We start from the raw sequence: 24,840 nt of genomic DNA on the forward strand, positions 1-24,840 counted from the left end.
AGCCTGCCTAATTCCAACTGAAGAGGAGAAGAATCCTGCATGGCTAGCATTGACAAGCACTGATAACTGTAGAGTGGAGATGTAGTGGTAGATCCAATTGACAAACACCGGGGGGAATCCCATTTTGTTCAGATCATTGACAATGTAGTCCCATCTCAATAAATTGACGCTTTGTGGATGTCTATCTTCATGAGGGCAGCAGGAGAATGACCTTTTCTCTCAAAACCACGGACTGAATCATTGCAGATTAGTATGTTTTCTGAAGTGTTTCGGCCCTCAATGGAGGATGATTGATTGGAGCTGACTAGGGAATCCACAACCAGCTTTATCATGTTGGTAAGAACTTTGGCAATACACTTGTATAAGGAGTTGAAAAGAGAAATAGGTCTGAAATCTGACATGGAAGAGGCACCTTCTTTCTTAGGAATATGACAAAGAAAAGTTTGGTTTATACCTTTGATATGTCTAGAGTTATCGAAGAAGCTTTGAATTGCCTTGATAAGATCTATTTTGACAATGTCTAACAGGAGGAGAAGAAACCAATACTGAACCTGTCAAGACTATGAGCTCTGTTAGCTTTGAGGAAGAGGACAGCCTTGAGGATCTTATCTTCGTTAGGGATATCTTGCAGGGATTGGCGGAGGAGGCTGGGAATGACCTTGTTGATAAGCCCATCGGGGATGGGAGTTGATGGGGTAGGGGAGCCAGGGCAGAATAGCTCATTGATGTGACGGACTGATTCCCTACTAATGCCCTCAACTTAGGAAAGATAAGATCCATCAGGAGCAATTAGCAATGGGATGGAGTTGAAATTGGTTCTAGCTTTCATTGTCTTGCGGAAGTATGCCGAGTTGGTATCACCAAGTTGAAGTCATTGACTCTCTTCTGGAGCCACCAAAGATTAGAGATCTAAAGCCGTTTTCTTTTCTTCTTCAGCCAACTGGATGTTGAGAGTGTCCACTTGAAGTCTGATCTAAATATCAGTGACCTTAGATCTATAATCAGCATGGGAAGTGAAAATGTTACCAAAATAGTTGTCAGTCTAAGCTTTGAGAGCACTCTTGACGTTGTGGAGCTTTCTAGCAAAGGCAATAAGGGGGGCGGAGAAAGCATGGACATGTTTATTCCAAGCCACTTGAACAATTGTAAGGAAATCCAGATGGGTAGACCACATGTCAAAATATTTAAAGGGTTTTGAGCCAAAGGAGATGCCAGGTTGGATGAGGAGAGAGATGGGGGAATGGTCTGAAATTCCGGGGGGGGGGGGGGGATCAAAGGTGGCATGGGAAAAAGGGAAGGAGGATAACCATGCTTCATTGACAAGGATGCGATCAAGTTTACTGGGTCCTCCACTTTTTCTATTATGCCAAGAGAAGTCCATGCCAGACCATCTTAGATCATTCACACTGATACTATCAATACAATAGTTGAAAGCTTCAACTGAAGAAACATCAATAAGATCGCCACCTTGTTTTTCATGGCCAAACCGCACCATATTGAAATCACCACCAAGGGAAGGGTCCGACTTGAGGAGCAATAGAGCATAAGTTTCTCCATAAAACAGTCCTCTCATTGGGGCAGTTGGCAGCATATATGGCAGTGAAGAAAAAAGTATTGTTACCATGGGGGTCATTGATTTTGAGGTGCTAGAATTGGGAGGAAGAAGAGACTAAATGAATCTGGATTTTGGACGGGTTTCAGAGCAGCCAAATACGACCATTGGGATGGTGGTCATAGTTGTTAAGAAAAGACCACGAAGGAGCAATGAGGGAGGCAATTCGAGAGGAATTTGTTTCTTGAACTCTAGTTTCAGTAAAAGACAATAGAATGATGCCTGAAGGGACAAAGTACGAGAGTGAACTTCCGCATGCTTAACCGGGGAAGTGAGACCTCGAATATTCCAGAACAAGGCTTGATGCATTGGGAAGCAGGGTGAAGGTGCAACAATGTCCGGAGAGGACTGGAAGACAGGTGGTAGGAGAGGGATGGGTTACTTTTGTGGCAGCGATGATAGGAACGGAGGGTAGTGGAGGAAGAGGGGAGAGGGGGATGGTGGCAGTGAGGTGTGGAGGGGCTTGCAGCAACAGGGGGCCAAAGGGGAGTTCGAGGAGTGGGTGATGGAGAAGGGGGAATCGGGTTAATGATAAAACCCGATTCCTAGTTGGTATGGGTCGAGGCCAGGGGGTAAGATGAGTCAGGGGTCGGCCATAGAAGGGAGAAGGGGAATATTAGAAAAGTAGGTCAAAGTGGATGGTGGTATGGTGGGCCCACAAGGGGATGAAGTGGAAGAGGTGGATAAAGAGAGGAAAAGGGCGGTGGAGAAGTTTACTGAGGATTGAGCATTTGAGCGAGAAGAGGTGACACAAAGATTGAGGGGATTGGGAGGGGCTAAAGCAGCATCTGGATGAGGTGAAGATGCAGGATTTCGGCCATTCCCAGCAGCATCGGGAGCAGGCATAATCTTTTGAAGTCGACAGGTCGAGGTCGAAGACGGAGGGAGGCATGAAGAACTTGCGAATGGCAGGGTTCCTTGGCTAGTGACAGAGGATATCGCAAGTGGGTTGACTTGGGGAGTAGAGTAACTTGCTTGCAGCTGGTAGGACCAATGGTCGCTGCAGTGCTTCAGACCATCGATATGGAGGAGATGCTGTGTCCTCAAGGCGAGCCAGAGATCGGAATCTCCCTTATTTGAGTACGCCAACGGCGGCGATTCTTGCTACAACCACAGTTGGATGGGTTGAGGTCAACTGTGGTGGGGGGTAGATGGAGTGAAGGAAAGATCAAGTGGTGCTGAGGTCAGAGAGGTTGGGAGTGGTGACGATAGGGGAAATAGTGGAGGTGTGATGTGGTGGGGGAGGAGAAGTAGCTTGAGAGTTAATTAAGGGTTGGTAATGATTGGTGTCGTGACCGAAGACCCAACATTTCAAGAACTGAAGGGGGCAGCCACTCGTACTGGACCACTTGGTTGAATGTGTAGCCAGTTTCATCAGCGATGGAGATGGAGGAGGGAGGAGCCTTGTCAGCTGGGATCTCCACACAGATTCTTGCATATGCTAGGCGATCTTGTTTTTGAGTTTGGGCATCAGAGTATAGTGGCTTTACCAAAACCGAACCAACGATACTGAGGTCCTCAACGCACTAAAAGTGAAGGGGTAGACCAGGAAGCGCAACCCACAGCGAAATCGAGTTTAGGTCGACTTTTTGAAGTTGCAAATGACGATCCCAAGTTTTGAGGAAGATGGGTTTCTTGCCAACTTGCCAAGGGCCGCCCTCCAGAGCACGCGTCTTATCTTCTCCGCTTGAGTCTTAAAGTGGAAAAATCATTGTCCAAAAGGTATGCTTCCAAAAGCCCCTTAGGTCTGCATTGCTTGAACAGAGAATTTTTTACCACTGTGAATGGTGGTCGGATTCTGAAGAAATGGGCTACCAGGGAATTATTCCATTTTATCTATTTTGCAAATGTGGGATCCACATGGATTGATACCTTCCTCAGACCACTAAGTGGTGGTAGCATGTAGATTCCTTCCCACACTGGCAGCTTGGGAAACCCTCTCCGTTTATATATTTAATATTGAGGAATGCCTGTTTCCTATCCTACGCTGGTTTTACACATCCAACACAAAACAAGAGCATCCCAGTGCACAAAGCTCCCATTACTGTAGAGTCTGGGAGGGGCAAATGTACGCAGCCTTACCCCCCGCTTCGCAGGAGAGGCTGTTTCCAAGTTTCAAACCTGCAACCAATAGTTTGCAATAGCACAATTTAACCGTTGCACCAAGGCTCGCCTACTACACGTCCAACACACAGATTCTGAGAAAAAAATAAAACTTAAATTCCAGTCTACATTATTACCTGGAAATAAATCTTCGGAAATGTTAAAGTAGTGCATGGGTGTGTATCTAACTATCTATATAATATGTGATGTTAAGTGTATTTATGTAATGCTCATTAAATCCATTTTTGGTCGAGAAGGATATGCACGCTCTCTCTCTCTCTCTCTCTTTGATATATTGTTTAATGAAGTTCTGATTCAGTAAAAAGAATATGCTGACACACTGTTATGAATTGCAGGTCTGCCAACTTGAGCACCAGCTTTTTGATCATTTTTTCCCATCATCTTCTGAGGATGTGTCAAGTTTGGCTCCTTTGATAGATCCGCTGTATGATTTCTTGTTTGTCCTTATAATTTCACTTGTTTTCTGGAAGTAAACCTGTTACTATGCTGAACTAAGATGAGCCTTGAGTAAATTGTTAGATACTAATATTGGTATTCAAACCACTTGGGTAGAAAGTTGAAGAAATGATGTGGTGAAACTAAAATTGTACAAAAGAAGAACAGAGTTTTTACTTGGCACTCTCTCCAGAATGAGCAATGCCACTACTACTTCCTTTCAGACGTACAAATTGTACTTGTTGTAGCAATGCTGAATTATCTTGTTCTTAGACAACATACCAGTTCTTGAGTTGTTTTACCCTCTAGAAGTAGGTACTAGATGACCATTAGAGTACATGTAATTGGTATGTGGTAGATGACCATTAATATCTTACATCATAAAAAATGTTAATTTCTTAAAATTCCTCTCTCTCTCTCCCCTCTTTTGATAATTGTTTCTCCACTGTTAAATCCATCAAAAGAAGTTAGGCTGTTAATTTTCACTGATAATTATGCAGGTGCACGTATTTGTACGATACACTCCGCCCAAGATTAATCCATGAAGCAAATCTTGATTTTCTTTGTGAGCTTGTTGATATCCTTAAAGTTGAAGTCCTGGAAGAACAACTTAGTCGACGGAGTGAGTCACTAGCAGGGTTACGTCCTACATTTCGTAGAATCCTAGCTGATGTTCATGAGAGATTGACTTTCCGGGCTCGAACACATATCCGTGATGAGGTATATTATGAAGTGATACGTACCAATTTTCAATTTTTGTTCTCTCTCTCTCTCTGTCTTTTCTATGACATGCATGGATAATTTCAGTTTGGAGACATTATTTCATCCTTACTCTTTTGAGCCATTTGGGGGAGTATTCCCAATGCAACTTATTGCTTTTATTTGTCTTTCTTTTAATGTAAGCTGGGCCAAATCTTGGCCTTTGTGAGTGGTATTAAAAATGGATTCTACTTTCTTCAATCCACCATAAGTGTTTATCACTTATATATAACAGGGATAGAAGAGGACGAATTTGAAAAACTATGGATCACCTTTTGGAATAATAAATTAATAAAATATGTACCTTTAGATGTTCCTCCAAATAGCATTTTCTTTACAAACAAATGAATAACAATTTTATCCGAAGAAAAGAGAACTACCAATGCACATTGAATAATACAAGAAAACGTACATCAGCAAGATAAGCAAAACTACATAAGAAAATGATTCTCATGGTTCACCAGCATACAAGTACAAAACTTTTAGAATTAATTTAAAAAATGACAATTATGTACTAGTTAATTGGGTGTTCTTTGGCGAAATGGACGTGAGTTATGTGAATTCGTAACTTGTAGGAAATTAATTAAAACAAGGATCCAAACGGTTTGAGTTTACTAACATGTGCTAACGAGGAAAGAAGTCTAACTCTGCCAATACCTTCCGCATTGCCAGGCCTAAACTAGAAAAGGAGGGTGGACATGTGAACACTTCTTAACCAAATTTTAAGCATAGATTCTGAAAAGGATATAATTGTCCATGGGGTTTCTCTTGTGTTACCCTAGGGGCTTTAGTGTCTTTGTACTTTATATCTTATTATTATAAATAAAGAGTGGGCTGTGTCTCATAGACACAACTTACAATTCCCCAAAAGCATCATGGTCTCAGAGCTCTAGGAAGAATCGACCTAGGGAATCCCAAACACCGGCGCCGCCTCTCTCCTCTCTCTTTCTCTTTCTCGTTTTTCCCTTAGCACTGCCACCACATCTTCACCCTCCCTCTCTCTCGGTCTTCCTTCTAGCGTCACCAAGAGGTAAGAAGCACCACCTCCTTTCATCCACCACCCTCGGTGGTGATTTTCTTCACCGCTGAGGGCTTTTTCCCTCCTTTTTTTTTGTTCAATCAGTCTTTTGTCAGGATTTAACAAGTCTGTGTTTTATCATGTGGATTTTTTGAAGATCTGTTGATGATCTAGTCTCTTTTCTTTGAAGAATCTGTAGTTTGGTTATCCCGTGGATTTTTTGTAACGATGTCAGATCTTTCTTCTGCTACATCTGGACTTGAAGAACAAGTTCGTGTTTCTCATGACGGCTTTCCTACCGTCCCTGTTTGCTCCATTCGTTTGGACGGGAGCAATTATTTCCCTAGGGGCTTTAGTGTCTTTGTACTTCATATCTTATTATTATAAATAAAGAGTGGCCTGTGTCTCATAGACACGAGTCACAATTCCCCAAAACCATCATAGAGTTTTCAGGTGCTCTCATTAAACCAAGCCTAGTAGCTTTGACCAGAGAAAAAAAGGTCTAGTAGTTGTGCCATCACGAAACCTAGGATGGCAAAAGGAATGAGAAGTCAATTTACAATGTTAATTAAAATATTAATCACCTCTCTCTCTCTCTCCAAAAAAAAAAAAAAAGGCCTTGATGCAAATCAGGATGCTATGGGGGAGCTGGAGCTGGAGCTAGTGGAAGCCCTCACGGGTCTATATTTTTCCCCAGTCTTAAAAAGAGGATTCTCAACTACAGTAGCCCATGCATGGAAAAAGAACTCGGTTGAAACCGACCGAAACCACCGAGATATCTCGGTTTCGCAAGAAACCGAGACGAGTTAAGCAAGGAGTGTTAAAAGTTAATGGTTTCGGTTGGTTTCGACCAGTTTCGACTAGCTTCAACCATGTTTCGGCCATATTTCACTAGTTTCGACCTGAATACCCCTCGAAACTTGAGGAAACCTATCTGGAAACTAGGACAAGCACTTATTTATGCCAGAAATCAGGCCAGGCACTTACTTATGCCTAATATCATTTATGTAACTGTTTTTGTATTTCATTTACTTAAGATATTATTCATAAATAAGCAAATAACCCCCTATTTGAATCCAATAAAATTAGTTAAAAAATCAAATTCCAAAAGGATAAAAAGTCAACCCTCCAGTTCAAGAACAACAGCTGGATTTTCGGCGGTAGGTGTAATTTTCAACTTTCTAATGTTGGGGTTTTTCTCAAATCTATAAATTCCATAAATCTTAATATGGTAAAACATTACTAAAAACCAAAAGTGCGGTAAAATATTCATTTGTTTTGATGTCAAAGCTTTTTAACAAATCCAAGATTGCTTAAATCTGATTTATATCGAAGGAGTTATGTTCCGGTCAAAGTTAATTTGGTGTGCAAGAATGCTGTCAAAATGGCTTTGAATGAAAATAATTTTTAAGACATCAAAATAAATAAATATTTTACCACACTTTTGGTTTTTATCAATGTTTTACCATATTAAGATTTATAGAATTTATAGATTTGAGAAAAACCCCAGCATTAAAAAGTTGAAATTTTCACCTACCACCAAAAATCCAGTTTTTGTTCTTAAACTGTGGGGTTGACTTTTAATCCTTTTGGAATTTTATTTTTTAACTAATTTTATTGGATTCAAATAGTGGGTATTTGATTATTTATGAATAATATCTTAAGTAAATGAAATACACTTGGCATAAATAAGTGCCTGGCCTGACAACAACTATGATTCTCAGTACACTGTGCGTATACTAGTAAACTTGGGTAAAAAACTACAAGTACCATTTTGAGTGTTTTTTTTTTTATTTTTGGTGAAAAATAGTTCATGCATTGTGTTTAGAATGTCAAAAATAGGTTGTATACAAAAAATCAGATAAAAACAAAAGCATTTTTGGGCCTCGAAACCACCAACTCGAGTTGGCTGGGAAAAAATCACTGGTTTTGACCAGGTTTCGACTATATCTCGGTTTCTGGCTGGTCGAAACCAGGTGGAAACCTGAGAACTTGGACCTTGAGCCCATGGCTGGCACAGAAGTTAAAGAATAACAGAGAAGCAACAAACAAGCAGAGTTTTCCTAGCTGAAAACTCAAAACAGAGATCACAAGTAGCCAAAGGCTGAGTAATTTAATAATGTTACTGCTGAAAACTGAATTACAGAAGTGAGAAGGACTGAGCAGAGCATCAGATGTCCCTTACGTAGTCCTCAAAAAGTTGAAAGCCCAACTTGAACTCTAGCTAACTCGAAACAACTATTTTGGACTTTTATAACTTACCAAATAAGGAAATACAAATTCTGCAACTACAAGGAGTTGATACTTCATGCTCTGCTGTTAGTTGCTGCCAACTCTTCGAACCTGCATTATAGACTTTGAAACTTACTTGTCTGTCTAAATATAGTAACAAACTAGATTTATACTGAACAAGCTGAGAACTAAAGAGGGAATTCGGATCTCAAGTTGTTGGTAGCAGAACTTCATGGCTGAGTTGGAGTTTGCTGAAACCTATCCAAACTGAGACTTCTTGCACCAATTTGGACTTGGATTGATGAGGACAAAAACATAGTTGTCAAGGTGACAAGGTGACCCAAGGTGGTGGAGGGGTGCACAATCAAATTGGAATATTGGATCCATTACGTGCAGGACCTGAAGGTTTTCTTAAACCTTCCTGCACCACCCTACTCAGAGTAATCCTGATCAATGGGAAAGCGTGAGAAATAGTGTATGGTGTACTTAGTTTCTTATTAGTTAATCTGCTTTTCTACTACCTACAAAGGTTTCTCCTTCCCCGCCCCCCTTTATGTAAATGGCATTTGGGTAGCATATATGTTTTTACTTCTTAATTTGAGAGAAACTATTGTTATTTGCGACAATGCTGCTTCAGAGTTGAGTTTTCTAGTTTCTACTGTTTGTTTTGTAGATAGCAAATTACATTCCTTTTGATGACGATTTGGATTACCCGGCAAAGCTGGAGCAATCTGCTGGGACAAAATCAGGAGCTACTTCGGTACATTTCCTATATTACCTTTTTTTCCCTTTAAATGCTGATATTGGAAACTACTTGTGCTGCCTATATTTGTTTCAACTCATTTACAATCATTTTTGTGCTTATATAAAAAACTTGAGAACTTGTTTTATTATTCAGGATTATTTCATTCAGCTAATTGTTTAATGAAATACAGGCTGATGAAAATCCAGATGTTTTCAAAACATGGTACCCACCATTGGAGAGAACTGTATCTTGTCTTTCAAAGTTGTATCGTTGCTTAGAACAGGCTGTATTTACTGGTTTAGCACAGGTACGTGACTGTTACACAGATCATGGCATGTGTGTGTATGTGTACATGCACATGTACACAACATGTCAGTCTGTCTGTGCCTTGTGTCCCCCCCCCCCCTTTCTCTTTCCCTCCCTGCCAAGGAACTTATTATTATTATTATTATTTTTTGGTTTGCCTACTTTCTCTATCAGGAAGCAATTGAAGTTTGCTCATTATCCATCCAGGTTAGTAAGCTAACTATATTAGTTAGGTAACTGCTTCAAAGTTTCGACTACATAATTGGTAAATAAATGCAATATTTTGATACTGTCTGCTTCAATTGATACGCTGGATTGATGAATGGCCTTGAGGTAATAGACCTTTCTCTAGGAGTTCGGTCTTGGCTGCTGACAGATAAAGCTATCTATGATATGCTATTAGCTGGTCATCTTAACATATCCTGATCTGTAATTGTGTGCTTTCCCTTTTTCATTACAGAAATCAAGCAAACTAATTGCCAAGAAGTCCTCACCTATGGATGGGCAACTTTTCCTTATCAAATATCTCCTTATCTTGAGGGAGCAGGTTCACTTGATCTCCTTTCTTCTATTTTTTATACTGTATTTCACCTTTTTTGTTTCTGGCCTCACTCCTTTTTTTGATAATTGAAATAATATGACTAACAACTCTGCATTGTTGTCATCTAGATTGCACCTTTCGACATTGAATTTTCAGTCACGCACAAGGAACTTGATTTCTCTCATTTGCTGGTTAGTGTAACAGCCTCACACTTTTTTTTAGATCCCTTTCTTATGTTGCTCTTTTCTTGGTCAATCTTTAAAAAATAAAACTGTCATGATCTATTTACTTTCAAACAATCAAAATGCTGTAGCTTACATCTATGAGAGTAGCTACAGGCTGTGGTTGGATAAAACTGATACAGGGGGCTTAGAAGGTGTACAAAGGATCTTGGTTTTATAATCTTTGTTCTCAAGAAGTAGGCAATATCCAAGTGCCTGTGCAAAACAAAACGTGTACATATCACTTAGTTCTTCTAGAACATATGATATTCCTCTTTTAACATTTTATAACCATAGAAGCAGAGGAGTTCAAAACAACTGTTGCTCACAACTTACTTCTTTTCAGTTCCTTCCTTCCTCCCTTTGCCCACACATCCACCCTTTCCAAGGTTTACAAAAAGACATTTACGTGGAGATAACTTTCATTCTTCTTACCGAGATCAAAATGGATCAATGATGGGTAATTGCAGTCTATTCATCGTTAAGGATACCTTTTCTCTTTGGGTTCTCGAGTTTGCCACAGGTTGAATTGTTGGTGTAAAAACAAAAAATAGGACAGAGAGTGCCGTCCATTTACTGTCTGCTCGAGGTTACACCAGTGCAGCAATCAGGTTGATTTAGAGAAATTAACCACGGTAAAGCCACAAGTGTCCAAAATTATTTAACTCTGAACAGGTGTAAAAGCAAACTTGTTAATGAGCAGTGAAATGTTAAATAGCCATGCCATTATTAAATGAGACTATCGCTATTAATCACAAGTTTTTTTTTCACAGTTTGAGAAATAATTCATTCTCAACTCTCTCCTCAATTTCATTCCCAGGATCATCTGAGACGGATTCTCAGAGGGCAGGCCTCACTTTTTGAGTGGTCAAGATCAACCTCACTGGCAAGGACTTTATCTCCCCGAGTTTTGGAAAGTCAAATAGATGCAAAGAAGGTAAATTGTTTCGTTTAAATCAATAATATCACATTTGTCATTACTATCATTAATCATGACCTGAAATTTGCCTCTGAAGGTTTTCAGTTTATGAATCTTTTTGTTCTTGCTAAGCTAAATAGTGAAGATTTTGGTGATAATGTTGATTAGTCTGTTTCATACTCCACAATCTTAAGGAATCTGTTGGGGAACCATAATATTGTTCTAATTAAGTTGATAATCCATTTTCAGAAATTTAAAATTTGTCTAGTTTGGAATTTGGATGTCTTGTTCTATTCACATGTCAGAAATGTCATAACTTAAATTTTTAACACATTCCTTTTTGTTTCACACGTGCAGTTCTTTCAGAAAGAGATCTAATCAAGGTTTAAAGTATCGGTATCAGGTATCATATCGGTCTGGGCAATTTTAAGAGACGTATCGTATCGAGATACGTATCGAACAGTGCAGAAACACTTGAAAATTGTCAAAATACAAATGGAAATACACTTTTGGACAAAAAACAATATAAATATTTCCAAATCATGTCAAGAGACTGAGAGTTGGAGGTCCATCTCCGAAGATTTCGCTCCATCCAGTGGTGATAGATAGTAGCACCAAAAATAAGCTTCCCTGCAATATCACAAGGAGATCTCCTAGAGAAGGTCATGTCAACCCAAAGCCACTCCCTAGAGAAGGGGAGACATCTTCTAGGATGAGGCTAACAACTATCTAGGGCTTGATCAAAGAAGGCTTCTCAGGCGATCTGAGTTGGTGTAATGTCTGCTCCCTCTGGGGGCCCATCCCCTGCTACTGATCCTTCCCCTCCTCCTGTTTCTGAACCTTCACCTCCCATCTGCTCTTCTCTAACTTCTGAGATTTCACCTCCCATCATCTCTACTCCAGTTTCTGAACCTTCATCTCCCAACACCTCTGCTTCTCCTCCCAAATGGAGCTATCTAGGGCTCGATCAAAGAAGGCTTCTCAGGTGATCTGAGTTGGTGTGTGATATCTGCCCCCTCTGGGGGCCTATCCCCTGCTACTGATCCTTCCCCTCCTGTTTCTGAACCTTCGCCTCCCATCTCCTCTTCTCTAACTTCTGAGATTTCACCTCCCATTGTCTCTACTCCAGTTTCTGAACCTTCATCTCCCAACACCTCTGCTCCTCCCAAATGGAGCTCTCTTTTCCGTTTGACACAGCCTCCTTCTTCAACAGCCGAAGGTCTCCCTCTGCATTTTGTTACTCCTGCTGTTGTTGGATCCTCTGAGGTGGCTCTCTGTCCTTCTGGATTTCTTGAAGACGAAGCAAAATTTTGGGAATCTTGTTTGGTCGGCCATTTTCTTGGTTCCAAGCCACCCTTCCATATTGTCAAACTCTCCCTTTCTAAGCAATGGAGAGCCCAGGGTACCTTTGAAACCTTCTTACTTGATAATGGCTTCTTTATTTTCAAGTTCTCCAATGATCTCGATAAGGTTCATGTGCTTGAAGGGGGTCCCTGGCAAGTTGGGAAGAAACCCTTATTTCTACGTCAATGGCATCCGTCACATTCAGCTCCGACGAGTTGACCTCAGTACTATTCCGCTTTGGGTCTCCTTTCCAGGACTTCCTCTCCACTACTGGTGCACTGAAGGCCTTAGCAGTGGGCTTTGTCCTGGGCAAAGTTTTCTCTGAAGTGCGAACGATGAGGAAACTACGCTTGGCGTATGCTCGAATTTGTGTTGAAGTAGCTGCTGATGAACCTTTGCCCTCTTTCATCACCGTGAATGAAGGGGAGGATTTTTCCTTTGATCAGGAAGTGCTCTATGACTGGAAGCCTCCCCACTGCCTGGTGTGCAAGATGTTTGGGCACGATTCTGCTCTCTGCACTCCAATTGATCCAACTGAGCATGTCCCTGCCACTGTCGAGCAAAATATTGGTGAAAACCACTCGAACTTGACATCAACCATCGCTGAAGATGCTTCTCTTCCCAGAACCAGGAACCGTCACCGGAAGGCCAACCGGAAACCTTCACATGTTTCCGTTGCTCTGCAGGGCCATTGTCGAAGCATCTTGGGATCTCCACCTTTACCTAGCGGACAAAACAAATTTGCAGCTTTATCCTCGGATGTTGAAACAGAGAATGAACCTTATCCTGAGATGATCCTTGACACTGTTGCTCCTCGAAGTCGTTCGCGATTGGCATCGCCGTCTGCTACAGCTGCCCCTGACATTCCTCGAGAGATGTCGCTTCGCTTTTCAATCTCTCCTCCGCCTCTGGAATCTGAAGCTTCTTCTGCGAGAGGTTCTACTCCCCCCCCCCCCCTTTCCCATGTTTCATCTGACCCTACCCTTTTTAATGCTTCTCCTTTGGTGGGACCCTCAACCCATGTGACTTCTAACCCTTTGTCGCTTTCATCAAAGTCCCACCTCTTCCATTTTATCTCCATCTCTTTTACCCTCTCCTGTGGGTCATCAGGTCGGGGTGCCACTTGACTCAAACCATCATTCTTCCCCCTCTCCCCTGCCCGACCCTCCTCCTTTGGAATCTCCTGCTCCCCTTTCTCCTTTGCCATACTCTGTTCCGCTTGCCATGCCATCTCTTGATTGTGCTTACAATATACGTCTTAGAAGTGCTTCTGTGCCTCGAATTGTCATTTCCAGGTTCCAAGGGCCTAAGTTGCTCCCCCCCCTCTCTGTCCAAATGAGTCACGGTGTTATTTGCAAGCGGCTGTTCGATCTCAGATCCGGCTTCACCTCTCCAATTTTTGTTGCCAATGAGAAACTCATATCAAAGTCTCTAATGCTGCAAAAATTTTGAATTATATTGCCCCGGGTTGGTCCTTCTTCTCCAACCATAATCATCACACCAATGGCCGTATATGTGTCTTATGGGACCCTTCAAAAATTAAGATTTCCCTGCTCTCCTCTTCAGATCAATTCCTTCATCTGAGCTTGTCGGACTGTCTTAACCAATCTACCTTCTACTTCACTGTTATTTATGCTTCCATTAGCCCGGTTCAGCGTCTCTCTTTATGGGAAGATCTCCGCACTATTGCTTACCAAATTGGTTCTCTCCCTTGGGGATCAGGAGGAGATTTCAATGTGACCAGATTTGGCCATGAAAAACAGGGTGGTGACCATTTGGATATTGACTCTGTGGCTGCTTTTAATGACTGTATAGAGGATATTGAGGTAGATGATCTCCGATGGACTGGGCCTTCTTTCACTTGGAACAACAAAAGGGCTGGTATCTCTTGTATTGCTTGCAAGCTTGATCGAGGAGTTATTAATGAAGCTTGGCTTTCATCCTTCCCTTCTTCCAATGCTTCCTTTGATACCCCTAGGATTTCTGATCACTGTCCTAGGTCCTTATCTATCTAGCCTTACACCTCCTTTGGCCCTAAACCCTTTAAATATTTTGATATGTGGTCTTTGCATCCTTCCTTTTTAACCACTGTAAAGGAAGCTTGGGACAAGCCTGTTCAAGCCTTCTCCACTCCCCTATTGCTTTTGCTAGGAAGCTTCGAAATGTGAAAGTTGCTCTCAAAGATTGGAACTCAAATACTTTTGGAAATATTTCCCAGCTTGTTTTGGATTGTAAGGATATATTATCTTCTATCCAGTTGCAGCTCCAAACTGAGTCTTAATGTTCCTCTGGCTGAAGAAGAAAAAGCTGCTTCCCTTGAACTATCTATGTTGCTATCCCAAGAGGAAAGTTTCCTAAGGCAGAAGTCCAGGATCAAGTGGTTGGAGTTAGGGGACTCTAACTCAGCTTATTTCCATCGTTCCTGGAAAGCTAGAACCAATACCAACTCCATCTTACATCTTGTGGCTCCTGATGGTTCTCCGGTTGCTAGAGTTAAAGACATTAAGGATACGGCTGTGGACTATTTCAAGGATCTCTTCAGTGGCCATTTGGTTGATCATGGTCCATTTCCAAACAATTTGCTTAACAAATTCATCCCAAGTGAGCTTCTTGAGTCTCTTCAGTCCATTCCAAATGAGGCTGAGATTGTTACAGCTATCCACTCTCTCAAGTTGAAAGGGACTCCTGGGCCGGATGGATTCAGCATGGGTTTCTTTCTAGGTTCTTGGGGTATAATCAAGAAAGACCTCATCATAGCTATCAAAGTTTCTTCCTAAATCCAAGTCAGATCAAAGGAGTGAATCACACTTTTCTTTGTCTTATTCCCAAGAAGAGGGAGCTTGAGTGATGTCGGACTTCAGGCCTATTGCCCTTTGCAACCTGTTATACAAGTTTATTGCCAAATCCTTGCTCTCAGGCCCAAGAATGTTGTGGATCTTCTTGTCAGTGAAAATCAATCAGCTTTCATTCCAGGTAGAAACATCTCTTATAACATTTTGCTTTGTAACGAGATTGTTAAGGTTTTGAGAGGAAGAACCACTCCCCTACAGCTCTTATGAAGATTGACATCCACAAAGTTTTTGATTCTTTACATTGGGATTTTATTGACAAGGTGTTGGTAAAGATGGGATTCCCTCCAGCCTTCATTCATTGGATCCACTGCTGCATATCTTCTCCCTGGTTCTCAGTTCTTGTAAATGGTAGCCCAACAGGTTATTTTGCTTCTTCGGTGGGTATTCGAAAAGGTTGTCCCCTCTCTGCTTATATCTTTACCTTGGCTCTGGAAGTTTTATCTTGGGAGATCCAAATCTGCACTGACCAGCAGCTCATTTCTCCCATTCCCAAGTGCAAAGTCCTCAAGCTCTCCCATTTGGCTTTTGCAGACAACCTTATGATTTTCTCCAAGGCTTCCATTAGTTCCTTTAAGTCTATTATGTACTGCCTTCAGCATTTCCAAGACCTTTCGGGTCTTCAGATCAACCCAACAAGTCCCTTCTATTTTTAGCTGGGGTCACTGAATTGGAGAAAGATGCTTTGATGAAAAAATGTGGGTTCCCTATTGGTCAGCTTCCGGTTAAACACTTGGGATTACCTTTGATCCCAACTAGGCTTTCTTCTCATCATTGCACTCCAATGATGGATCTCATCATTGCACTCCAATGATGGATCTCATCAGGAAAAGGCTTCAACTGTTGAAAGGCAAGCTTCTCTCCTTTGCGGGGCGCTTGGTTCTCATCAAATCAGTTCTGCAATATTCCTATATTTACTGGTCTGGAATTTATGGGCTTCTTCACTCCACCATCAAGTCTTTGGAATCCCTTATGTCTTCCTTCCTATGGAAAGACTCCGACTCTACAAGGTTTCTACACCCCATTAGTTGGGCTTCAGTTTGTCTTCCGTTGGAAGGAGGATTGGGTATTAGAAGAATAAAGGAGGTGAACTCAGCTGGCATTATCAATCGAATATGGAAGATTGCTTCTAGAAAAAAGAGTATTTGGGTTGATTGGATTTACTCTGGGCTTCTTCGCTCCGATTCAATTTGGACAGTCTCTGCCTCTACTGATGTTTTTTGGGTTTGGCGCAAGATTCTTTCTACCCACACAGATGTTTTTGGAGTTATTCACACTTGCATTGACGATGGGAACATCACTTCTCTATGGCTTGATCATTGGCACCCAATGGGAATTCTTCTTCATCATGTGAGCTCTAGAACTATCTATGGTGCTGGGCAGCCTGGGCTTTCTCAAAGTTCTCTGGTGGCTGATATTCTTGATCCGATTAGTTGGGCTCCCGCGTCCTCCTCTAGCCCTGTGCTTAACAATATTTGGAATATTTTGCCTTCTATTACGAGGAGACCCCCTAATAGAGGAGACTGTGTTACTTGGCTGCCTAGTTCTTCAAGCTACTTTAGCTCTAAAGCTGCTTGGGATCACATTCGTACTCGTCGTCCGCTAGCCCCTTGGAGGAACCTTGTTTGGTTCAAGCACCATATCCCCCCATCATTGCTTTACGACTTGAAAAGTTTTCTCTAATTGCCTCCCAACACAATCCTTTCTTCGGCATCGGCAGATTGCGGTCTCCCCCAGTTGTGGACTCTGTTGGAATGCAATTGAGGATTCCAACCATCTTTTCTTTGCTTGCCCTTTCTCCTCCTCTATATGGAAAGGCATCCTTGCGAAATGCTGGCCAAGAAATGATAGGATTCTTCCTTTTGACAAAGAATGGATTTGGGTTGACATGACTTTTGGTGGCCACTCCCTTTGCGACACGGTCGAAAAATTGGCTTTTTGTGCAATCATCAATCATATTTGGATGGAATGCAATATCCAGAAATGGACTACCAAATCTCGTTCTCATCAACAGATTTGGGATTCCGTTTCTTTTGAAATTAAGGCTAAACTTAGTTTGGCTTTTCCCTCTACTTGTATTGATACCCCAAGGACCAAGCTTATTGTTGTATCCTGGGGTCTTTCTTCTATCTCTCTTCGAGGTTCTGACTCCCTTGTTCGAGTCTAATGGCTCTTTTGGTTTGTTTGTTTTTTTTTCCCCTTCTTCTCTCCCTCCTAATTTGAGGGTTGTTATATTTCTTTTTTCCTCTTTGGTAATGAATTTTTTATTCACCCAAAAAAAAAACAATATAAACAATCAATATATAACATATATCATGCATAAACACTAAAATGGAGAATAATGTATAACCAGACAAGTGCGTTAAATTGAAATTGTTATAAAAGATGAGATTTCTTACATGTAGAGTCACTCTAGCCATGAAGGATGTCGGGGTGGATCAAACTCCTGTCTGGAAGGGTCTTCAAGAATAGGAGTGACTAGGATGATGTTGTGTACTAACCGAACATAAGCACAATACTGACCCTAGTCGAAATACTGATGGTAGTGTGTTTCCCACTCATAGTAGAATCATGTGTACTGCTCTAGAGTGGCTAATATCAGTACAGCACTAAGTTGTGGTTGTGCTCACTGTATCCATGACTTTCATACCCTAAAGAAGCCCCATGTCCATAGCCCGAAGAAGAACCTGACGCATAATGCCCTTGGCCTGATGAAGCACCAGCATGATCTGAAGTAATTGTAAGTGACTCCATGCCACTCATAAGTATATCACTATCATGTGGATTGTGGGAACGCTTACCCTTCCGACTGTAAGTCTGTTGGTGACCACCATGATTACTATCTTGAGTGCATGTGTGTATCCTCCCTCACATGTGTACTGCATCCCAACACGATATTGTGAAGCCCCACGGCCACCACCACCTCCACCACCACCATCATCATCATCATCAACAACAGCATCAACAACGCCACTACCACCACCATCATCACCATCACTATCGCCGCCTTCATCAGCATCAATATCATGTTGAGTTCCTCCATACGGATGACCTGACCTCATCCTCCTAATTAAACCTTCATCAGGGTTATTGAGATCCTCTTCAACATTAGGATCTTCTGCTTGTGATGGTATCTGTGTTTCATCATCATCAAATTGTCGAATGATATTCTCTATGATTGGATCAGATATGGTTGTTTGGCGATCCTCACTTAACAAATCCATCACCAATACCTTATCGGTGTCCTCTATCCATTCTCTAACTGGTTCTTCTTCATCAAGTAGGTGGTTGATGTCGATTGGGTTGACATCTACTTCATCCCCTTCTCTCTCCAACTCTGAATATTTCATCTTCAACTTCATATTGTAATGTACATAGACTAACTTCTCCAATTTTGAATAACTAAGACGATTGCGGGGTTTGGTGTGTATCTACCCGAATATACTCCAGTTACGTTCGCAACCACTAGAGGATGCCGTTAGGGATAACGCCCGAATTGCAATTGTCGTTAAGTGTAGAGCACTAGTACCCCCATAGTTGAGCTACCAATCAGCTGCACAATAATAAACAAGTAGCCTTTGCCGCCTATTAATGAATTATGGGAATGCAAATTATCTATCTATTCTATGTCGATTCAAAACGCTATTCGACGACTAATTCATATAAACGGTCTTTTTTTTTCTTCATGCTCGTCAAAATGCGCCCAACGTCTCTGTTTCAATTGATGAACGACTTGGCCCTGTAGACTTGATTCACGCTTTCAATCCATTGATTGAACTAAACTAATCACGCCTTTTCGATCGCATGTGTGGCAGCATATCAATAGCAATCATTATGAGCTTTCGACACGAAATATTAAAAGTTTGAAACAAATTTTAAATAACATAATAAATTAGTAAACCTAACTTATCAGGGCGTTGGGTGTCCCTAGCATGGATAATCATTCTATCAACAAAACCACGAGTGGCCTCCCGAAAATACTTAGCCTAGAGAGGTATTAAAATATTAGTTAACCACTCAAATTGTTCTTTGATATATTCTGTCTCAATCTTTTATACATTAATGTATTACTAACCTCATTTATGGCAAGTGTGGCCTTGGCCACATCTGGCTCCAATCTGTTGACAATTCTCTTTAGGGATTCCAATAGATCCGGTCTACACCCTATATTATTGTTGTATTGAATATCCGGATTCAAATAATATGTTGCACATGATTTGTAATTGATGGTTAGAATACTAATACATAAATAATAAGTGTTTAAAATGAAACCAAAGTCATTTACATGAGGATGAGTTATAAGATTACTTGTCCGATGAACTTCTTGAATCAACATCTTTTCTCATCGCTCGTGTATAATTTTCAAATACCTCTTGTTTGATGTTGGGTTATCATCATGTATCTTCTTCTTAACTATTTCCATGGCCTCCATCATCTTACCTATGGTCTGCTCCTTATCCCCGTCAACCTTTCTAAGAAGACAAAAGAATGGCATCATAATACCATCAAGTCGGTGCATCATTTCCCAAAACTTTGAGGAGGTGACAAGGTCTTGAATATATCTCCCAATTTCAAACCTTGCATAATTGCTAGTCTACCAGTAAGAAGAGGTGAACATCTCAAGCAGACCATCCTTTCGGGAACGGAGGCTATCAATTGCAATATAATATGTTGCAAATCTTGTGGTTGCAGGCCTCACTAAATCCCCTTTTGTGTGCCTCCTCATCAATGCCAAAACCCAACTGTGGTTATAAATAAAGTTGGTGATCTTTCTTACATCAACAACCATCCATTGGACTTTTGGCAATTCTCCTATGTCCTCGAACATCAAATCTATACAATGAGCTGCACACGGTGTCCAAAATAGATAAACAATAATGAAATATGGGACAACACATTAATAATCACCTTCAGGTGATAAACATAACAACAATATTTTCATACCTTTTCATGATTTTTCAACCCAAAACAGAATATTTATCCCTATTTTTATTTAATTTTTTTATTAAAAAAAAAGAACTAAAGATGAATTTCCGGGCAGAAAATTAAAGCCACTTACATGAAATTGTGTATTGGCCTACGATACCTAACATATATAAAATTGAGCCACAACCAAGCTATTTTAAACCTATTTTTTTGAAACTTTTATTTCAAGATTTATTTTTTTAAATCATAAAATATATAAAAATAAAATAAAATTGGGAAAAAGGTAAATCCTGGTTTCTAACAGATAAAAAATTGAGCCCTAACCAAGCCATTTTGACCCCTTTTTTTTTAAAGCAAAAATTGTTTCAAGAAAATCCTCAATTTCACACACAAACACAACTTGTAATTTGGGAAAGAATTGGGCAAATGATACTTCAAATACACCCAAATGTTGAAGATGTTCCACAATTGAAGTCCACGGTCTGATTCAGCAGCAAAAGTAAGTTTTTTTTGGGGCAAAAAATGGGTTTCCCAAGCAATTTCAACCACTTCGGTGGTTTCATGAGCGGAAGGAGGTGAAACAGGCAAAATTTGGGCAAAATGTATCGAAATGAGTTATTTTAAACTCTAATTATAACATTTCGCCGAAATGGCCAAAAGGACACACTGTTTCGGTAAAACATTTCATCAAAATCATGTGTTCCTCTCATTTCTCCTACTTTTCACCGAAACCGAAGTATTGACCCAAATTTTGAACCATGCTTCCTCTGGATTTACCACCTTGTGGATGATAGTTTAAGGAACATGAAATTTTATGTCTTGGTTCATTTCCAGTTACCCTATTCATAAATTCTGTTGTTCTTTTTGACTCATTCTAACTGGCCAAAATTAATGAGATTTGCTCCTTCCAGTTCTAGTGATGACATTTTAGGCTGATTGTCTTGTATCAACATGCTGTTTTTTGCTTCTTTTGGAAATACCACAAAAAAATTGTTGGTTGTGATATTCTTGGATTTGCAGGATCTGGAGAAGAGCTTAAAAGCCACTTGCGAAGAGTTCATCATGTCAGTCACTAAGCTTGTTGTGGATCCTATGCTTTCATTTGTAACCAAGGTAATTCATTCTTTTTCATTATTATTTCATAGGAGCAGGAGCAGTGTTCTACCTCGCCTGCACCTGGAACCCCCTCCTTCATGCCCTCAATAACTCCCATGTGGCATTTTGATTATTCCACATTTGTTGGATTGGATGTGTTGCCCATGCTATCATCTAACCGTGGTTTAATTATAAACCCAATTTGAGGTCTCCATTTGTCATTATGGAGGTCCGAAAAATGTTTCACCAATGTTTGAAAACACTTATGTAGCTGAACTCAACAGGAATGGTTGAAAATTCAAGCGGTGAACCCAAGCATGGTGGCCCATACAGTTGAGATAGGTCACCAATTTTACCGTTGGTGTGTATCCACAGCATCCCCATCCAGTGGTCAGACTGCCTAATCATGAGTCCACATGGCAGAAAAATATTGGGCATGATGAAAAGTCTGTGGGGTATAAAAACGATCTAAAAAATAAGGATGTACCCAGTGCACGAGGCTCCTGCCACTGTGGGGTCTGGGGAGGGTCATAATGTATGCAGCCTTATCCCTGCTTTCGCAGAGATGCTGTTTTCAGACTTGAACCCGTGAATATTTGAATGTGTCTAACATCTATAGAATACAATATATTGCAGGTCATACTAGCTTCTTTCTAGTCTGTCTATTCACTGCTTCAGAATTTTAAAGATGGTGTACTAGTGTTAATTCTTCAAAGAATTTATTTATAGGTGACAGCTGTGAAAGTTGCACTATCCTCTGGTGGACAAGATCAGAAATCAGACTCTGTTCTTGCAAAACCCCTAAAGAATCAAGCTTTTGCTACTCCAGACAAGGTGGCTGAGCTTGTCCAGAAGGTAGGCTCCAAAATTGGGTACTTGTTTTTTGGTACAACTTCTGAGTATAGCATCATTGAAAATTGAAAATTTAATTTTCTTTTTAAGCTTTAAAACAATGTTGGAAAATTTGCCAAAATAACAAGGCCTTGATGGGGCAAGTGCTTGTGGATCCCCTGCAGAACTTACTGTAATGGGTAGGTTCCCATCTAGATTATGCATTTCCTTGCATCATCGCCTTCATCAGCATTGTTTTTGGCATTTTCATTATCGTTATTGATAAGCAAGCAGGTTGGTTGTGGGTTATTGGCTGGGTAAGATGGCTTTTGAACCCTGTTCTGTGATAAAAATGCCCATAAATTTTGCCTTTTTCACCAAGTGGATATCCCACTAAAATGTCTTCCCTAGACCTGCAGTCTAGACATTAGTAAAATGATATTTTAGTGTCCTTGCCGTGCATGACTAGTTATTAAATATTTTGGAAATAGTCGTTAAGAAAATATTTTATATAATACTGATGAACTCATTTATTTAATACTGCTTTTTAGGATCTCACACATACATCATCATCATCATTAGAGAACCTCATCTGAACTTTTGGTGTTTGCTATTTAAATCATGTTCCTACATTCTACTACATATAATGCATTAAATCTTCTGTTAAACCATCAGCATTTGGCTATCTTTCACACTTCCTTATCATACATACTCTATGAACTCACCTTTTGGTTTTAGAACCTCCAACTTGGAATAGATTACTCCAACCACATCTGTGATTGCAAAAGATTACTCACCAATATTGTATTCCTAGTTTTCCTTAAACATCTTCTTGGTCAACTCTCGCCTATTCCGGTAAGTGGTTGGGCATCCTTAGATTCCATCTCAACTTTAATCGCCATCTTGTCTAAGCATTCATCATATAGATGTCTTCCCCCACCCCCACAAAAAATAAATAAATAAAATAGTTGATGAACATGACTTTTTTTTTCCACTTGATGCCTGCGAAATTTCTGAGAATCAATCCATTTAAACTGATCAAATGTTTTGCACTTGTGGAACAGGTTGATGCTTCCATTCAGCAGGAATTGCCCAGGGTGATGGGAAAGATGAAGCTTTATCTGCAAAATCCATCAACACGTACAATTCTGTACAAACCTATCAAGTAGGTTAACGACTCATTATTCATCTGTTTAGTTACCTGTTTCTGTTTCATCTCCATGTGTAATAGAGAAAGATGACTAGTTATCTGGGCTTATAGCACTCCACTGAACTATGCATCTGGTTACATTCATCTCCACGTGAGTACTTTACAAAGATAGTTATCTAGACCTAAAGTGCTTTACTCAGCTTTGCTTAAAACCTGAGAAAATGGACTAGTTATCTGGAGTTAAAGCATTGTACTCATTAGTGCTTAAAACCTCAGAAAAGTTTAGCTAACTTTTGAGAAGAAATGGTAGGTTGAGCATGTCAAGTGCTTGAAGATAGATTTTCTACAACCAGCTATTCCCAAATTCAGCCAAAAGAAATAAATAATAAAAAACAGACAAACAAAGGGAAAGGAGAGAGAGAGATTCACAGAGCGGTGGAGAGAGAAAGAGACAGCAGAGGTCGTCACTGACTGTTGTTATCCTCACCAGCAGAGAGAGAGAGAGAGAGAAACTACCTGGATAGGTTAGAGTAGAGAGCTCAAATTGCAGCAGTGAGTTCATGAGGAGAGAGAAGCTTTAGTCTTATTTATGGTTTTGCCCCCATTCTCTCACCATTGTTCTGTGTGCTTTTTGAAGTGTCAAACACATAATACAAGAGTGAGGTTCTCTTATATTCCAGAACAAACTAGAAGCCTGTCATGAGAATCCCATTCTCATGAATATAAATAGGTGTCTAGAAACAATCCAGAAATGATACTAAACTACCACTTTGGGCTCAGAACAGTTTCTGTGCCAGAAATAGATCTAAGAATGAATACCAAAACAACCTCATATCAAACTCAGGCTGTGTAGAATGCTAATCTCAAAACTTTAGCCATGATTCCACGGGCTTTACTTACAGTTTGGCCGATGCTTATGTTGTCTTATGATGACATTTCACATACCATACTGCTCCTAGACCCAAAGCTTATAATCAATGTGTCCAAAATGGAGATCTCTTAGCTTGAGTATCCCAATAGGAATAAAGGATGATTTAGAATCCCCAACATTTTCAATTTCATTCCTTGGAGAAACATGAGAGGCAAGTGCTTCAAGCAGTGCAATGTTCAACTATATGTCATCACTTATTTAATGATTCAATTATTTAATCTCTGTAGGACAAACATTGTGGAGGCTCACTTACAGTTACAATCCCTGCTAAAGTCTGAGTACTCCCCTGAAGATATACAAAGTATTGGTATGGCAACCATGCAGGATTTGCAGACTCGACTCGATGGCTTCCTGTAGAGATTGGTGAATTCCATTTTTTTTTGTTTTTTCTGAGCTTTGACTGATTTCTTTTGTAATATCTTCTGGGCTTTGAATGCCTTGTGTAGGTTCTTCTCATTATAGACTTGAATCTGTTAATCCCGTGCTAAGAAATTTTGAAATTGAGAAAATTTGAGGAAGTTCTGTTTGGACTTTGAGACATTTTCCTTTTGTGTTTTCGTGATGAATCAGACTCTCTCAAGGCACATAAAAATAGGGCCTTTTCGTTCCATAACGAATACAGTTGTGGATTTGTCTGTCGTCCTACATGATGGAGCTTACTCTATTAATGAACAAATGAAGTGGGTGTTGATTCAAAATATATAGGCACATATTTGTTCTCTTCTCCTTCCAAATGTGCAGGCCTACTACATATGATTAGTATGGTTTGGAACAGATTCTCCAATTGGAAATGCATTCTTCT

The 24,840-nt window shown here is 40.4% G+C and overlaps 1 protein-coding gene across 6 annotated transcripts in view; it reads left to right on the forward strand.

The window, feature by feature from the left end:
• Positions 1 to 24,578, forward strand: part of LOC122647445 (conserved oligomeric Golgi complex subunit 3) — a 98,343-nt gene extending 73,765 nt beyond the window's left edge. For 4 of the 6 annotated variants that reach the window (XM_043840839.1, XM_043840838.1, XM_043840842.1 and 1 more), the window contains 12 exons: positions 4,072 to 4,160; positions 4,672 to 4,891; positions 8,854 to 8,940; positions 9,116 to 9,232; positions 9,406 to 9,438; positions 9,692 to 9,778; positions 9,901 to 9,963; positions 10,814 to 10,930; positions 21,052 to 21,144; positions 21,856 to 21,981; positions 23,022 to 23,122; positions 24,266 to 24,578. In XM_043840839.1, the coding sequence (XP_043696774.1) occupies positions 4,072 to 4,160; positions 4,672 to 4,891; positions 8,854 to 8,940; positions 9,116 to 9,232; positions 9,406 to 9,438; positions 9,692 to 9,778; positions 9,901 to 9,963; positions 10,814 to 10,930; positions 21,052 to 21,144; positions 21,856 to 21,981; positions 23,022 to 23,122; positions 24,266 to 24,395 (1,263 nt within the window). In that variant the 3' untranslated portion in view covers positions 24,396 to 24,578. The remainder of the gene's footprint in view (positions 1 to 4,071; positions 4,161 to 4,671; positions 4,892 to 8,853; positions 8,941 to 9,115; positions 9,233 to 9,405; positions 9,439 to 9,691; positions 9,779 to 9,900; positions 9,964 to 10,813; positions 10,931 to 21,051; positions 21,145 to 21,855; positions 21,982 to 23,021; positions 23,123 to 24,265) is intronic. The other 2 variants (XM_043840840.1, XM_043840843.1) reach the window with 2 other exon arrangements.
• The last annotated feature ends 262 nt before the right edge of the window (positions 24,579 to 24,840 follow it).

This window comes from Telopea speciosissima, unplaced genomic scaffold (assembly GCF_018873765.1).
Source record: "Telopea speciosissima isolate NSW1024214 ecotype Mountain lineage unplaced genomic scaffold, Tspe_v1 Tspe_v1.0050, whole genome shotgun sequence".
Classification (NCBI taxonomy): domain Eukaryota; kingdom Viridiplantae; phylum Streptophyta; class Magnoliopsida; order Proteales; family Proteaceae; genus Telopea; species Telopea speciosissima.